Source organism: Neopelma chrysocephalum, unplaced genomic scaffold (assembly GCF_003984885.1).
Source record: "Neopelma chrysocephalum unplaced genomic scaffold, ASM398488v2 Primary Assembly neopelma1_71, whole genome shotgun sequence".
Taxonomy (NCBI): domain Eukaryota; kingdom Metazoa; phylum Chordata; class Aves; order Passeriformes; family Pipridae; genus Neopelma; species Neopelma chrysocephalum.
The window spans coordinates 15,089,881-15,103,357 of NW_020897731.1; the positions used below are offsets into that span (position 1 = coordinate 15,089,881).

The 13,477-nt window shown below is 44.2% G+C and overlaps 1 protein-coding gene across 6 annotated transcripts in view; it reads right to left on the reverse strand.

The window, feature by feature from the left end:
• Window positions 1-320: 320 nt before the first annotated feature.
• The window catches only part of RBM47 (RNA binding motif protein 47), a 79,863-nt gene continuing 66,706 nt past the window's right edge, over window positions 321-13,477 (reverse strand). For 5 of the 6 annotated variants that reach the window (XM_027686566.1, XM_027686567.1, XM_027686568.1 and 2 more), the window contains 4 exons: window positions 9,011-10,170; window positions 7,301-7,507; window positions 3,552-3,754; window positions 321-3,164 (listed from right to left, as the gene is read on the reverse strand). In XM_027686566.1, the coding sequence (XP_027542367.1) occupies window positions 2,913-3,164; window positions 3,552-3,754; window positions 7,301-7,507; window positions 9,011-10,170 (1,822 nt within the window). In that variant the 3' untranslated portion in view covers window positions 321-2,912. The remainder of the gene's footprint in view (window positions 3,165-3,551; window positions 3,755-7,300; window positions 7,508-9,010; window positions 10,171-13,477) is intronic. The other variant, XM_027686565.1, reaches the window with a different exon arrangement.

Sequence of the window (13,477 nt, forward strand, 5' to 3'; positions counted from 1 at the left end):
GGAAAGCACAGAGGGATGCCAGCTTCAGCTCCATCCACATCCAGGCATTGACTCTAAACTGGATGCAAAAAGAGATTTAGGCTGTTCAGAAGCTGCTGGAAGAATGGGGAGATATCCAGTATGCATGCTGAGAGGTCACTGTCCTCTGCAGGTGGTGGGGTGGGGGAGCCAATGGGATAGTTCATCTCTCCTCCCTGCAGGAGCTCATGGGGATCCCGACTGCAGTGTCCTGCTCACCTCCTGCCCCAAACACCCTCTTCCCAGCTCAGAGAAGAGCACAACCTTGGCAGAATGGGATGTTGCAATGAAATAACAGTCTCTGTTTTTAAAGAATGCTTTATTCACTACATCCTAGAAATGTACCGTAAATGGAGCAAGAACTAAATAAACTCAGAGGCTTCTGACAATACAGAGAACAGATATACAATAAAATATCTAAAATATCAGCTCTTTTGAGAATAAGGCACACTGGCTTTGTTTTATATATATATTTTTTTTTTCCTTAGACTAGTTTGTTCTTAACCTAGAGATGTTCACATTTCAAGTTATCAGACTTACCTCAGTAGTAGTGTACATGAAATGGTTTAGAAGAAAGTGTAAAGACAGGCATGGGCGGGAGGCTCAGCATGATCTGGCTGCCTGCATTCCCCAGGTCCTGCCTCCCTCCATCCCTGGGTACTCCCTGCTCCTGCCCTGACTAAGGCAGCACCCAGTGGTGGCCTGGGGCACATCAGGGTTTGCCCTTATTGGCTCCTTTCTCTTCCTGCTACCTCTGTGAGCAGCAGAACTCTTGTCCTGCTGGCAGAGAGGATTACTGGGAAGGAAGCCATCACCCTTCCTCCCTCCTCTGTGAGTCAGCTATGGCATGGGGCTGTAAGGAGGCCAGCAGAGGCCCAAAGTACTAGACTGCCTTTTCTTGCCTCCAGGGGTGTTTGTGTATGGCCCAAGGACCCATGGCTGAGCCATGGAAAGCCTTACCTGGAGGACTAGAGGATACAGTGCTGGCCTCCCCCTGGGGGCTTTTCCCTCCTGCTCCCCAGGCTTTGCCCATATCTCCTCCTCTTCCCCTACACAGGGGCAGGTCCTGGGGGCTGAGGTCTGGATGTGCTTTCAGATGGGCAGGTACAGACAATAAAAAGTATCCCAGGAAGGGGCGTGGAGGGGCAGAGTCCGACCTAATGGTTAACCTCACAGTGCTTTTGCTAACGGGTCGACAGGGTCAAGGGGGGCTCAGCTTGTCTGAGCAAGAGCACCTAAAATACAACTGCTCAATTTTGAGGCAAGCAGAAGAAGTCTATTAAAAAGGTCACTTAACTGAGCTGGATGCAGTCTGGAAGTGATTCAGTTTTCAAAATATACTCAATGCGAAACCCCTTTGGTAGGTACTTATACCACAAAAAGTAAAGGTACATTGTTTACTGACTCCCTGCTATGCACCTTGTATCACCAGAGCTGTGTTTGTAGAGATGATGCACTTCATACAAAGGGCAAGATATTTCTTTACCATTTTACTATGTTTTACATTCACTGCACTACTAAATAAAAGCCTTTAAACAGGCCACAAAACACTGCAATAATATATTTACTTCTTAATAAAACAAACTTTTTTATAATATCGCAATAAAAGGTTTTTGTTTTGTGGCAAACCACATACTATGTAAATTTGCAACATAAAATGACTTTAAAAATGTATATTTAAAGATATTTACAAGCTCTATGTCTTAAAATCATTGGGTCTAATCACTCCCACCCCTGATGTGCATGTACAACTCCAGTTGCAGAGAATGGAAATTAAAAGTGGAAGGGAGGCTGGGAGGGGGGCTAGCCCCTGTTTCACTAATTCTAGTATCACTACCACACCTAGTACCTTTGAAATTTCTCATGGAACATGATGGAGCAATAGGTAAGTAATGCTGAATATCGTCTCAGTGAGAGCATGGCTGCTCTTGCCGACAGCAGCATACATTCTTAGTCACTACAACATATACTTCAAAGAATAAAGTAAAGAGCATTGAAAAAGAGCCTAGGCTTTATACTGGATGAAGATCTAAGTCAAGACACCTTGCGTAAAATATCAGCTACTCATTTCTGCACATGCTCTAACTACAAGTAGCTTCAATAAATAGAAAATCCAGTTGTTAAGGAAAACTTGGAGCCTTTCCTTTGCTTAAGACAAGCCTGCAAATCACACTGTGAAGAGGTATGTGTGAGAAGGCTTTTTTTTCATTTTCTCTTTCTCCCAGTCAGTATTAGTTACTTGTGATTTCAAATAAGAAAGAGCAGATTGTATTAATGCCAGCACAAAACTGCAGAGGTCTTGCACATTTTTCAAATTGCACTTTCCAGTATAATTTTTAAATAAGATACTTGTTGTTTTTTTCTTAAAAAACAAAACAAAACAAAACAAAACACTAAGGTATGTATTCCTTAAATATTGAATATATTCTTCAAAATATATTGTTAAAACTTTCCCTAGCTGCTCAGGTGTGCTTTTTAATATATAGCTGATATATTATTAAAGGCACTACAAAATAGACATCTCTGGAGTGCAGAAATTACTAAAAAATAACCTTCATACCACAAATATATTGAAAATATAACTGCTAAAAAAAAGACCCTATGCAATCCCACTACAATGCGTATAAATGCATGTCAGCGGTGGGCTGGATGCATTGAGGTCCTTTGGAAATGTATGAATATAGGCCTGTTAAATTTTAAAAATAGCCTAAAAAAGTTAGTGAAACCTTCAAGCATAGAAAATATTTCAAACACATTTTTCTATGACATTCTTCACTTTCTGCATCGGTTTACCAAGCCCAAATATTTACTCTTTCGCAGACGGTTCTTTCTTCATAAATAGTAAAGTGTTCCTTCAGTGTGTGTTTCTCTGCCATCCTCCTCCGCTGGCAGTCTCAGTACGTCTGGTAGATGTCATGGATGGGCACCTGGATGGTGGCAGCTGGGAAAGCTGGGGGGATGTAGCCAGCGTATCCTCCATAGGCAGCAGCAGCAGCGGCAGCAGCGGCGTTCTTCTGTAGTGTGGCTATTGTTGCTGTTGCCGCAGCAGGTGCCGCGAATGGCACATAACTTGTCCCATAAATCCCGGCTGTGGGGATCCGCTGCACATTGGGAGCCATGGTGTACACTGGCGTGATGGGACGACCCTGAAAGGAAAGGGTAAAGACCTCAAAAGAAGTGCTTAATTTGTTGTTACATCTCGCTTCCACACTCTGAATTGCAAACCCCCTAGAAGGGAAGCAGATAATGGGGGGGTAGGCAGTGCATGCCCTCTTGATTGAGTTATGCCATCCCGGGAGGCTGTTCCCTCCCTTACAGTTTGGGTCCCCCATAGTGGGGAAAGCAGTTGCCCAATGTGCAGATGTCTAAGACAGGTCAGATGAACTGCAGGGCTGTTGGGCACCATAACATCCTCAACAGCATCTCCTGAACAGGGAGGGCAAGAGACTAGTCTTCCCCCCACACTGGGTATACATAGCAGGATGTATGGGAAACGGGATGTATGGGAAGCAGGACTTCCATGCTGAGCTCACCTGGAAGGGAGGAGGCGTTGAGACCGCTGGTATTACAGCTGCAGCTGCGGCTGCTGCGGCAGCTGCTGCACTAGCTGGGTCCTGCTGGACAGCTATAGGGTTGATGATGTGTTCAACAGTGTGGATTTTACCGTCTTCCATCATCTTGGCTGGTGGTGCAGCCTGAAACATGGAGTACTGGGCACCAATGGCAGGGATGGCCACTAGGAGAGACCAGACATACCAGATGCATTGGGAAAGAGTTTCCAGGACCTCATCTCAAAGAGCTCTCCCTCCCAGAAGTGCAAACTCTCCAGCAGTGGTCCTGTGCTGCTCTTACCAGGGCAACTAGCCTCATGTGCATGCAGGAGATCTGGAGCACCTCTGCCCTACCCATGGGTGGGAGCACCATGGCTGATGCATAGTAATGGGCTTGGTGCTAACTGCTTGGTCTGGAGTTTTCCCCCATGCTCCTGGCATGGATGTTTTAGGGCCAGAGTCCTGCTGGGCACTGGGAGCTGCGACCCGGATTTACACAGCCCCTTCTGACAACCTCTTGTCCTCCCCTTGACCAAGAGTGTGGCCTGAGCACAAGGATGGGTAGGAGTGTGTAGTATCCCAGTGGGGTCCCCACTCCAGCTGTTGAGATCAATAGGAAGAGCAGCTTCAGGACAGAAAAATGTGGTTTGTACTGCAGAAGTTACAGGCAGCAACTGGTCTGGTTTACATACTCTCCTTTGGCCAACTCTGTGAAATATCAGCTGATTTACTATTATGCATTTCCCATGACTAGCTTGGCTAAATATGTTTTATCCCATCTGTCTGCTACAAAATCCATCTATTTAATGAAACAAACAAAAAAAAGAAATTGTTCTTTGGAAGTCTCCATCATGCCAAAATTGGACACCATGAAATAATTTGAGCCACAGTCTTTCAGACAAAGGGAAAACACTCTGGTCTGAATGATAGTGTTCAGAGATGGTGAGTTTATATGTGGTTCAAAGCAGAGCTTTGTGGCATTGCTTAGGGAAGAAATGTGCTTTGCTAAGCATTTCCAATAATCACAATAATTGCACATGACCCAGCAACGTATGCTTGTAGCCCAGAAAGCCAGCTATATCATGGGCTGCATCAAAAGCAGCATGGCCAGCAGTTCAAGGGAGGTGATTCTGCCCTTTTACTCAGCTCTGGTGACTGTCCACGTGGAGTACTGTGTCCAGCTCTGGGGACATGAACCTGTTGGAGAACATTCCAGAGAATGTTCAGAGGGCTGGAGCACCTCTGCTGTGAAGTTAGACTGAGACAGTTGGGGTTGTTCAGCCTGGAGAAAAGAAGACTCTGGGAAGTCCTTATTGTAGTCTTTCAGTACTTAAAGGGGGCTTACATGAAAGACATTTTAGTAAGGCCTGTAGTGATAGGACAAGGGGTAACAGTTCTAAACTGCAAGAGAGTAGATTTAGATTTGATGTAAGGAAGGCATACTCTATGATGAGGGTGATGAGACTGTGGAACAGGTTGCCCAGAGAAGTTGTGGATGCCCAGTTATTGGAAATGTTCAAGTTCAGGTTGGATGAGTCTTTGAGCAACCTGAACTAGTGAAATACATCCCTGCCCATGGTAGGGACATTGGGTTAGTGGTCCAAAGCACTTCACTGGCACTTCATGTAGCATTCAGCTTGCAAGCCTTTTAACAAAGAAAACAAAGTAATCAATAAATAATAGGTGGTGGACTAAGAGGTGATGTTGGCACCTATGGGAGGTGCAGCCAGTAAATCAGAAATGAAGCCAAATATGCACATGGGTTTCTTTCAGTGCAATGAAACCTTGCAATGAGGAAGTGTGCAATTCTGTCTGCTGGAAGGACGTGCCCGAAAGCAGTACTCTTGTTTTGATCCTGGAGACTGCAACCAAGGAACTGATCAGGTATCTTTCCAGTAGAGATGTTTCCTCTGCGAGCAGAATACTATTTCCTCAAGCAGAGACCCCCACTCATGAGGTTTTCCAGTTCTCCTTTTACACCGAGTCCACCTGGTTAGCTCAAACCAGTTTTATTTCTGGTTTAAATATCTTGGATAATTTCTCACCAGGCAAAGGCAAAGAGTTCACATTGCTCCATTCTGCAGTAACCCCTAGCAGAAAAGCAGGAACAGGCAGCTGGGGTATTGGGGTGACCTTTCAGGAATTTTCTAACCATTTGCAAATGAGCTTTAAGATTGTTCTAGACAGTAGGTAGGAAACTTTGCAGAGTTGGTACATCTTTACTCCTCTGTTCTGGTAATGTGCTTTCACAGTCATACCTTCTTCATAAGAGAAGTAAGTCTTGCATGTGGTACCTCTCACTGGATCAGCTGATCTGGTTTGGGAAAACAGAACAGGTACTTCTGTGTTCAAAGGCTGTGCTGGAACCATACAAGTGGGGAAGGTCTGATAAAAAAAGTCTGAATCTTAACATGCTTAAAGCGTAGAAACATTTAGACTTGAGGTTCAAGCTTTTGTTTGGCAGTCAAATGAAATACAGACACCACTGATAGGTATTCATTTCAAAGATCACCTTTCAAACACACTTTAGCGATACCTGGAATTCCTGAAGTATCTCTGCAAACACACATAGCGGTAATATTTTCTGATTTTGAGTGGGTAGTTTTCTCAGGAAATCTGATCTGTCTTTGGAAATAGCTGTAATCTTAACAGCCTTCCTTTGTCTCTAGTCTTCTCACATTGTCTCACCCAGCTGTTATGAAGAAGTCTTCACAGCCTTGGACTTGATGATCTCAGAGGTCTTTTCCAACCCGGTTGATTCTATGATTCTGTGATTCATTAGATGCAAGCTGTAGTTTTCACTGACAGTATGGGTCATGTTTTGGGAAACCACGGTAGCTCTATTATTAAACACTGCTTAGATCCTGCAGTTACAGTTTACATGGAGAGGAATGAGGAGAAGACATGAGGACTTCAGTAAGGGGGTTTGTCCCCATCACCTGCAAGGACCTTCTTTCCAAGCTAATTTTCCAAATAAAAATCTTTCCAGACAGGATCCTGAGTTCTTGCAGATCTCCAGTCTTCTTCACCTGGGAATGGCAAGGGCTGAATAGTCAGCTGAGAAAGAGGCAGAAGGGGTCAACCCCTGCCCCAGCCCTTGGGCTGGCTTGCCACAGCCAGAAGAGATGAGGACTCTCCTGTATGCACTGTATCGCTGCAAGCTGGACCCTGAGGGGTCCTTGTATTACTCCTTTTCCATGCTGCTGATGGTGATGGAGGAGCTTGCCTCAGTCAAGGAATTTTCTGGAATGGGAAAGCCCCAGGTCTTTTTCTCAACCTCATAGCACTGGAGAAAAACAAATTTAACAGGGGAGAGTTCAGGCCTGGCTGGAAATCTAGGATAGGAATCTCCCAGGGTGCAATTAGCATTGAAGGCATTAAAAGAGAGGAAGATTGCTCTTAGAAACCATGCTCTAGTGTACATGACTAGATGGAGAGGAAAGTCTGCTTCCTCCTGAGGAGGTGGAAAAGGGGACGGGAGGGGTGGGCATTGCTTCAGCCCTTCTTTTCTTTGGCTTCAAGAGTTCCCAGATGATCCTGTCCCCTGTCCTGCCATGTGCTGCTTGTTTGAAGAAAGCCTGGCTAGAGCCAGGAGGCATCTAGCACTGGGGCCGTCCGCACCGCTGCAGTTGTTGTCTGGCCCTGGAGGAGCCCTTGCATGCCTGACAGAGAGCTTGGCGTGGGGACTTGCCCTCCACCCCTACTTTCCTCCCCTCCTTTCACATACTAACCTGCACCAGGCTTAATGGCCACCGGATTGACGGCTGGTAACTCCAAGTTGGGAACCAGCTCGTATCCTTTCTCTTGCTGTTTTCCTTTGCCTTCATGGTACCTGCTGTAGATTCCACGGCCAGCGGAGTATCCCCCCAGGTAGGAACCCCTGGGGCCCGGGGCTCTGTTGCCAGCTGCACCTCGCCCTCTGCCTCGTATGCTGCCTGCTTATGATAACAACATAGAAGAGGATGGTGAATAAAGGAGAGCAACAGCCCCACGGGGAGCATGATTGACCCCAGGCTGAGATCCAGAGGCACATGCTTAGAGATGTGGCTGTTGAAGTTAGCATGATCTGAGTCCTAGTGAACCTGCTTAGGAAAACAGAAGTGCCTTAGAAGCATCCAGTAAGCCTACGCTTGTTTTGCTTTTGATGTTTCTGAGCATTTATACTGGTGCTCATTTAAACTGTGCAACTCTTGTGGCAAGTGTTAAGGGTTCAATGCACTCAGCAGAGAGGATCCTCAAGGTGATTTCTGTGCATTAGGAACAGCTTCTGCTTTTAGCTGTCCTCCAGAGGAGACCCAATCTTTCAACTGGCCGCAACAGGACCCTGTGGAAATGGTACCTGGACCTTCTACCTGGCCTTTAACCAACTTTGTCCCACCACTTCATATATTTTTACTAGTGTTGTTTGTTTTCTCTCTATTTTATTAGAAATGTGAACACACCCCATCTCCAAAAATATTGCTTTTATTTATCTTGTTAACTCTACAAGTGTTACGACAGTACTTTGACTACTGCAGTATTAATGCACTCAATGATGGTCTAATTGAATATTTAGGCTATCAGTCAACTCCTTCATAGTGCATGGCAAGTACAAATCTGGAAATTGAGGAGAAGCTGAAATTCTTGATAGACTAGGGTTAAAAATGCTTCTTGGTTTACATAAGTACTTAAGAATATATTCATGCTAAACTGCCTGTTACGTGGAAATATACATCAAATTTCAGGAAACTCTAACTCCTGGAAGTACAGCGTAATTGTAATTATAGCACCAGTTATAGCTGATGGGTTTTTTATGAATAACAGATTTTTGGTTAATTTTTAATGACTGTAACTGATAACTAATGAAAGTATACACAATAAAAGAATTATTTTGCACTCACGTGATTCCTTTTGCTTGTAGCTCTCAAATTACTTTATAAAGGACACAGCATGACTGTCATTTTAATGCAGTGGGTAAACAATACCTAGAGAGCTCCTAGCAAAGGCTTTACCTGACATCCCTCCCTTTGGATGACCAGGTCATCATACCCACACTTCCAGAGCACTCTGTCATCATTGCTAAAACCTAGGATCCAGCTTCCTTCTTTGGAAGGAGACATCAGAAGCTGGAATCCTTAGACTTACTCAGAATTAGTACAGCACTCATAATACCCAGATCTCTCTCTTCCCCATCCCATGCTTGGTCCATTATCTCATTCTTAACCATATTTTTGATGCCTCCCTTCTACTAGCCTGTACGTTGCCAATTATTTATAGATAACTACAATTTGTATAGTCACAAATTACAGTGAGACCAAACAGAAATATGGCAAAAATACCTATAAAAGAGTATTTAAGAAAAAATTGCATAGCACCATCTGTCCTTTGGCTCAGGAAGACCTTGGGTTGCATCAGCCTGAGATCAAACCTGCCCATCATATCCCCTAATTGTGCTTACTAACCTTTCACAAAGTAATCTCTGTTGGGCCCAATCAAGGCATTGTATGGATATCCGTAATATGCTAGTGTGTACGGATCACAAGAGTAAACATAATTAGGTTGCTGAGTTACTTCGGACGTTGCTGCAGCCCCTCCTTTTGCTGCTTTCTGGTAGCGAGTGTATTGCTCCTTGTCTACCGGCTTGGCCAAGGTAACCTCCAGGCACGAGCCTTCCAGTTCGATACCGTTAAGGTTGTTCATGGCATGAATGGCATCTTCCCTGGTTGTGAAGTGCACAAAAGCGTAATCACGTATTTTTTTCACTCTCTCTACACAGCCAGGGTTAAACTGACCAAAGACCTTTTTAATGGTGTCCTCTGTGGTCTCAATCATTAAATTCCTTACATAGAGAATTTTAACAGTCTCCATGACATCTTCATCCACATCTATCTCTGGTTCTGCCCAGTCAACAGCAATCTGATGTCCCCACAGCTGGATCCTTCCTGGCATGAGTTTCCTCCTGGCCATTGCTGCTGCTCGATGGCTCTCATACTCCACAAAGGCGAAACCTCTGTTCTTCATCTTGTCTGCAGCACTGGCATACACAATGACATCCAGCACACCTTCTGTCACCTTGGCGATCTCTTCCAGGATCTCCTCTCTCTTCTTCATCTTGGGAATGCCTCCAATGAAGAGCCGGCAGTTATCCACGCTGCAGCACACACCCAGCAGCCTGCCGGGGCGGATTTCATAGTTATTCAGCTCCCTGACTGCACGCTTCGCCTCGTGCTTCTGTGTGTACATCACAAAGGCGTACCCCCGGTTCTTCCCATCAAAGTCCATCATCAAGCGCATTTCGTAGATGCGGCCAACAGACTCGAACACGGGGACCAGCTCATCTTCATAGACATCACGGGGGATTTTGCCCACAAAGACCTCACAGCCACGAGGAGGGTGCAGGCCGTCCCAGCCTGGAGGAGGGCCACCGTACTTGCGTTGCCCATTCTCCTGGATCATGCTATATCCAGTGCGGGCCATGAGAGCCAGCAGAGCTGCCTCATTGGGCGCACCAGCAACACCTTCAGGGACTTTTGTGGTAGACACATTGGTGGAATCATTGCTCATCCTTGCAGTGGAGTCCTCAGCAGTCATGGTGTCAAACTCATTCACAGTCTGGTAAAACCTGGGCAAAGGAAGAAGGAGGACACTTGTTAAAATCTGTTAGCTACCACCAGAATTCCACCTCTCTGTTTTGTTTTCCTATAGTTCTACAAGTTTGTTTTTCAAACTGTGACTAAGGCTGCAGAAAAGAAGAGGAACTAGCCACACCAGCCTGAGGAGTGATACTGCAGAAGGAGTGTATCCTGGACATAGGCACAGCTCCTCTTTGAGGAAGGTGGTTGAGGATCACCTACCTGTACCTCCCTGGCACCAAGAGCTGCTGCCACAGGATGCCAAAGTCATTCTTCAGTTACTCCATCTACTCCTGAACAGCACAAGTGCCAGGTGGCATATTCCATAGTGAAAGATGGCAAATGCATGAGAAGTGTGTTTCCATAGGATAACAGCCCTTTGCTCCTCTAGACCTTCACAGTAACTGCTGAGTACAGTTGAGTACATTTCACACATGACATTACATATTAGCCTCAGGGGAGGACAATTCTTCTTGTCTTGTGCAAAGGGCGATCTGACAAGCTTCTGAGTTGCCTGCTGCTTGTGTTACAATGTCTGACATGTTTGTCTTCCATTATTACAATAGGACTTCAGAAAAGCTGAAGAGAATCATTCCCTTAAGACAGGCAACTTGTTTTAGACCAAGCAGCCAGCAGAGGCCTGCAAGCTAAGCCAGCAAGAGGAAGGCAAATCTCGGAAACCTGATTCTGAGCATTTGAACACAGGCAAAGAGCAAGAAATGCAGATATACAGGAGGAGATCACCATGCTGTTGACCTTAGCTTCAAGGCAGTGGGCTTCCTCTCTGAGCACAACTAAATAACACACTCTAGGACTCTGAGAGTTGTTAATTCATTGACATTTAAAGCTGGAAAAGTCCATCAGACTATTTAATATGAGTGATTGTATATGACGTGGACCATTACATTTTATTGTTATTTGCACACTGAGTCTTATAATATTTATCTGAGTAAATCATATCTTCCAAAGGGACCTTGGCTTTAAGGAATCAAAGAGCTATAGACTCCTCTCCTCTTTATATGGCATGTTTGCTAATCACTCAATCAGACAAGCAAGTATGCTGTATTTCTCATGGGAATTTGTCTGGCTTTGCTTCCAGATAGGATTACTTGTTAAACCTTTCTCTGATAGACTAAAGATTCTTTTAAGACTTCAGCTTTTGTCTTATAGTGATATTTAAGCTGTGCAATCAAGCCACAACTCTTATGTTTTTAATAAAACTGCAGACTGAACTCTTGAATTCATTCACAATTAGTCTTTTTTCACCTAAAATTGTTTGTGGGTCTTTGGGCAGTTCTCTAGAGTTTCAGCTTTTTTCACCTTTCCTATATACAGGGATGAAGAACATCCCTCCTTCTTCTTCCCACATCTCGGTATTGCCAAGGCTTGTTTCTTCACACCTACTAACAAACCACATGGAGTTGGTTTTTTTTCCCTTCAATTTTAACCTCAAATCCTTTATAGAAGCACCTCTTGCTGGTGTTATGTCCGATGTAGCAGGTAAGTCTTGTGTTTATTACTCTTAAATGCCACAGCCTTGCATTCAGCCCTATCCCTTTTGAGTAGATCCCACATACTGAGTGCTACATGATTGGCTCCTCCTAGTTGTTTTTTACAACTCTATCAGCCTTTGCTTCATCCACTGATTTATTTTTCATGTTTTGCCTTCATGACCGATTTGTGGATGGAACTGTCAAAATACACCGATCCTTGTAGGAAACTCTGCAAACCACCATAATAAATGCTCCCAATCTGGGTCTGACAGGCTTATTTTCAAAAAAAAAAAGGACAAAGCTTTGGCCAGATTTATTTATTCTATGTAGTTCTGTTATTCAGAGGGACACAGGTTTCTCTCTGTCCCACAGGGACTCAGATATATATACCCTTCATTAGAACGATTTGGCCATTGCATTGGTTACCATGCAGGCAGGTCCTTCACTAGTACAGCAAGCCCAAGTCCACAGAAATATGGCACAAGATTTAGGCACCTAGGTCTGATTTGTATGGTCCAAAAAATCCATTTAAATCCTAGTAATCTCAGCACCTCAGATTTTTTTTCAGTAAAGCTCTTGAGCTGCCCAGAATTGTGCTGGTCTGTACCCAGAGATGCCTCTGCACCATCCAGGGCAAGCATCACTGTGTTTAGGTCAGCTCCTAAATGCACTTGGGATTGGGAAACCAGACCTCTGAACCATGGTCTGTGGTAGGACCTTATTCTGCGTGTGTTTTTGGACCATGAGTGTTACACACTGATGCTTCTCAGCCATTTTAATTTAAAAATATGGAGAGCAGAGGGGGAGACAAAGAAGATGGAGGGCAGTAATACTGATGCTGATACTCAGCAATATTTTAGAAAACATAATTCCTTTCAAGTAAGGTCTTTCATGGAATTGCCTCAGTTTTGAAAGCTTCTTGCTTTAAAATGCTGTTGATTAACATGTTTCTCTCAGATTCAAATGTTCCCCTGTAACAGTCAGACATTTCAATTTTATTCCTGGGAATTATTTGCCATAATTAAGAAAATTAAGGCAGAGTAAAAGAGTTTCATTTGCCATTTGACAATTTGTTACCAAAAATGTAACTTCACCTTTCCCAGAATGAAAGCAAAGCTTGTTATACAAACACTTTATGGGGAAATAATAATTACCTTTACATGAGCCACCTGTTGGCAAGTGAAGTACTTATCACCCCAACTTTGTCTAAGTTTAGAAATGAGTAATTGCCATCAGTTTTGGGTCAACTTACAAAATAAAAGTCTCTGTATTCTGTTATCTGCAGGGCTTGGTTGCTGGGGCAGAAGTCTAGAAAGCTACAGGTGAGCAATGGGATTGCGGAGTGAGGAGAGGTGAAGCAAAGCCTCTCCTGACCACCAGAAACCAGCTGGTAATTCAGTGGCCATGCAGGAACTGGCATGTTCTCCAGCACTTTGCATTGCACCAGCAGGATGATTTCTAGTACTGGAAGCTGTTCTTGAAGCTGCTTCTAAGTGCTGATGGCCACCTCTGCTGCAGACACTATCATACACTGTTTGTGATAGTGCGTAACTAAAAATTCCTAGTGAACCTAAAATGCATTTATTCCTATCTAATTTACTAGGAACCAAGATTTATGATCAAATGTGGTTTGGGGTTTTTTTCCTGTGCAACTCCGTAGAGCTGGGTTTCATAAGTACTGCCAAGCAAGTTAGCCCGTGTAGCCCCAATTGATTTAACTAAATACACACAACAACTTATTCATTGCCACATGTCACAATCAACACCTTCACAGAGTTCAGATTTCATATACCCTGAGATTAGC